The following is a 4,055-nucleotide window of genomic DNA, read 5'->3' on the forward strand; positions in this document are numbered from 1 at the left end:
TTTTGAGTGTGGGGTGGCCGTACGTTTCAGGCGCTGCATCGGCGTCGACCCGCGTGCCGGGAGGGCCCGCGGCCTCCATCTCTTCGACGTCCGGCCGGCGGTAGGGGAGGCCTCGCCGACTGCTTTCCTCCTCCTCTGCGTCTGGCACCTCTGGAAACGGAGGAATGCGGTGGTGTTCCGAGGGGAAAACCCCTCTCTGAGTGCTACTCTCAAATGCTGTAGGGATGACGCGGTGCTCTGGCGGGGTAGGTTTCGCGAGGAGGATCGTGGTCACATCGATGCTTGGCTTCTGGCGCTCGCTGCACCGCGTGTCGTTCTGACCGCGCCCCCTTGTATCTGCTGCTTGGTGGGAATATAAGATTCAGGTGGGGGAGGCTTCTCTTCCCCCACTTTTCAAAAAAAAAACATTCTTGTACAAGCTACTAAATAGAATGACACCAGCATCAGATCGGCCTTATTTGGTTTAGCACGCCAGTTCTTAACTTGTAGTTGTCTTACTGGTCATCATGCCCCAAGTAACAACTACAAACACGTACAAAAATGTTGGCAAAGCCATGTAGGCCAAGAATACAAGATTGGTAGGATTACATATTTGAGGATCAAGAAAGAGAGAGATCTAACCGAATCTTTATCAATCAGATCGGTGTACATGATCCTAACAAAATATTCGCTACTTCTAAGACATATTACAAGCTTATAATCTTCAACAAAACACATTCTTGTACAAGCTACTAAATACTTCCTCACTCTTATTTATTCATACACTTCAACACTACAATGACACCAGCATCGGATCGGGCTAATTTTCTTTAGCACGCCAGTTCTTAACTTGTAGTTGTCTTACTGGTTATCATGCCCCAAGTAACAACAACAAACACGTACGCATTGTCATGTAGCTTGTCAAAGAGGCGGAAATAAGCATTCCTCCATGCTCTTTTGAACAGAAGAGCACAAAAGACAACCCAGAGTCCCACCACAAAGCCAGCCGTCAGCCCAAAGTAGAAGAACGCCACTGGATCATAACCATTTTCTCTTCTCTGCTGATTACCATGCTCTAGAGCATTGTTGCCTGGGCAATTCTCTTTAAGAGGAGGCCCACAAAGACCATTATTGCCGCTGTACATGGATGGGTTCTCGGCGTAGAGGGTATCAAGTTGACGTCCTGTCGGAATTCTTCCTACAAGATTGTTGTATGACAAGTCCAAGGAGCTTAGATACGTCAAATCTGACAAGCTTGTTGGGATTTCACCGGAAAGGTTGTTCCTTGATAAGTCGAGTGATTCTAGTGATTTCATATCCCCAATGTTCCTAGGAATTTTTCCACTCAGGTGATTCCATGATAAATTCAAAGTAAACAATCCATTAAGAGAAGTTATCTCATCTGGAATTCCACCTGTTAAGTGGTTGAGTGAAATGTCAATGCCGTACATCTCGTTAACTCTATGTATGTCATACTTCATATTTTGCCGCTTCATCACCACAGACAAAATGTCCTTGTTTATGACCTCTTGAACATACCAGCGAGTCCAACGCTGTGGATGTTCTAGTGTCATTGCTATTAATTTTGACAAGGACGATGGAATTGATCCTGAGATATTGTTGCTTGCTAAACTGAAGTACTGAAGTAGTATAAGATTTGTGATGTTGGCTGGAATATCCCCATAAAACATGTTATGGTTTAGCAGCAAAAATTTCAAGTTCACCAATTCTCCAATCCACATGGGTAACGTTCCATAGAACTTGTTCACCGCAAGATCAAGGAAAACTAATTGTGAGCTGTTCTGAATCCAAGATGGAAAATTTCCAGACAAGTTATTGTTACTTAAGATCAGAAATTCCATGCTTGGCATCGCAGAACACCATGGAAATTCTCCCTCAAAGAAATTATTGGATAGATCCAACAAACTAAGGTTTTTCAATTCACAAATAGCCCTAGGAACATGACCAGTAAGGCAATTGGAGAAGAGACTTAGGTCTGTAAGATCTGGAGCTCCGAAATCTAACGGCAAAGGTCCTGACAAGGAGTTCATGGAGATGGCCAATCGAGTGAGGCTTCTCGGTAACATTGGTATCTGGCCAGTTAGCTGGTTCAAAGTGAGATCGAGGCCATACAAACTAGTAAGATTCCTTAACCCCGATGGTATAGCTCCAGTAATGCTGTTGTTAGAAAGGGAAAGTTCATCTAAGCTGGTCAAGTGCCCAACCATATCTGGCAGCATTCCTGTCATATTGTTGTGGTTCGAATACACGGAGAGGAATTTGTTGGACGAGCATTGTGGCAGTTTCCTTAAAAACTCTGTTATGTTCCCAAACGCGAGACTTCCATCAAGCCGCAGGAGCTCTAAATCACAGAGATTTTTCAAGTCCACCATCATTGTGGCTGAATTGCCGTTATTGGCAAAGGATAGGAATTGGAGGGATGTCATACCTCCTAGGGCGTCAGGGAATGGACCATAGAGATAGGTTTCATCAAGGTCTAAATGTGTGATGCCTGTTATGTTCCAAAACCAACTCGTATCAATTCGATGGCCCAGATCGTTTCTGTTGAGATCAAGCCGCTCAAGGCTTGTGAGGTTTAGGTGTTTTAGCGACTGGTTTGCATTTGGAAGCGAGCAGTTACTAAGAATGAGGTCCTTGAGAGTTGGGATTGTGTTGGCCACAGGGAACACGTCGGCGGTGCTGAGATTTATGTCACTCATGTCAAGATATTCCAGGGAATGCAGATGAGTTAACCATGAGACATCTGCTGTGTGTATATTTTGCATATAACTGAGGTCAAGGTGTCGCAAGTTTGAAAGATTGCCTAGCTGAGGCGGCAGTGTACCGGAAAAGAGCGTGTTGGTGAGATCGAGATACTCCAACTTTGAAAGTTTGCCTAGCTGAGGCGGCAGTGTACCGGAAAAGAGCGTGTTGGAGAGATCGAGACGTATCAAGTTTTTGTAAGAAAACAGGAACTGAGCACGACCATGCAGGGATGTCGAACTGAGATCGAGATACTCCAAATTTGAAAGGTTGGAAAGCCGAGCAGGAACTCTACCAGAGTATGGCGTGCCGGCGAGATCGAGATGTCTCAAGTTGTGCAAAGAAGACAAGAAATCTGGGAATACACTGCTGCCGTTTGGTCCAAGTAGGGAGGTGGTGCTGAGATCCAGGTACTCGAGATGCTGGAGAGAAAGCAAGGAAGGACTTATCTGGCCGAACAACCAGCTGAGACCGATGTCAAGCTCGGTGACATGGCCGGTTTCGTTGCTGCAGGCGACGCCCGTCCAGCGGCAGCAGTCATGGCGCAGTTTTTGCCACGAGGCGAGGACGCCATCGGTGTCGTTGATGCCCTGCTTCAAGGCCAGCAACGCGTCCCTCTCGCGTGGCCAGCAGCTCTTCTGCGCATGTGCATGTGCGACGACGAAGAAGCCGCAGGACACGGCTGCAGTGGCGAGGAGCAAGGCGAGCTTGGCAATGGCGATTGAGTGGTGCATGGCGGAAGTGCAGTGCTACAGCCACGGCGTAGGTATTTTCGCGGAAGCTTGAATGGACTTTTCCCAAGTTGAGATTAAATGGCATCACGTCTCTCTTTGTGAGATGCTCATTGTGTGGAGGCCGTCAGCTGTCACGTTTCCGTGATATTAAGTAATGTGGGCAACTACCGTATATATGTATTCTTACATTTTATGTCAACATCTCAGAGCATTAAGTTGTTAATCTTGTTAAAGAATCTGTCAAGTATACTGATATTTAACCCAGCTTTGAACAACCTAGTGTACAAGTAAACAACTATTGAGGATGGTTTGTTGAAAGATCAGCTTTAACGGCCTAACTATTGAGGACCCACAGTGGCGTTGCAAGTTTGAATAACGTGGCCACTCACTTCATCAATAACAATAACAACAACAGGTACTAATAATTGAAAGAGTGAGTGGTCCCAACATGACAATGCATGCCACTTGCAAGTCTTCCTCTCTTGAGTCTTCACACGGACAATTACTCCTTGAAAGCTAGCTAGGGATCCAACTTGCTTCCTCCTTAGAAGACATACCGACATACTGAAAGTGAATTAT

General features: G+C 45.8%; 1 protein-coding gene across 1 annotated transcript; it reads right to left on the reverse strand.

Annotated features, from left to right (window-relative positions):
• Nucleotides 1-520: 520 nt before the first annotated feature.
• Nucleotides 521-3,523, reverse strand: LOC123170472 (LRR receptor-like serine/threonine-protein kinase RGI5). The gene has a single exon (XM_044588338.1). The coding sequence runs from the start codon at nucleotides 3,474-3,476 to the stop codon at nucleotides 825-827; it is 2,652 nt and encodes an 883-aa protein (XP_044444273.1). The 5' UTR covers nucleotides 3,477-3,523; the 3' UTR covers nucleotides 521-824.
• Nucleotides 3,524-4,055: the final 532 nt, after the last annotated feature.

The sequence above is a fragment of the Triticum aestivum genome, chromosome 7D (genome assembly GCF_018294505.1).
Source record: "Triticum aestivum cultivar Chinese Spring chromosome 7D, IWGSC CS RefSeq v2.1, whole genome shotgun sequence".
NCBI lineage: Eukaryota > Viridiplantae > Streptophyta > Magnoliopsida > Poales > Poaceae > Triticum > Triticum aestivum.

Bases quoted from the DNA above. Each gene is read 5' to 3' on its own strand.
- LOC123170472 (XM_044588338.1), bottom strand. From the start codon at position 3,476: ATGCACCACTCAATCGCCATTGCCAAGCTCGCCTTGCTCCTCGCCACT.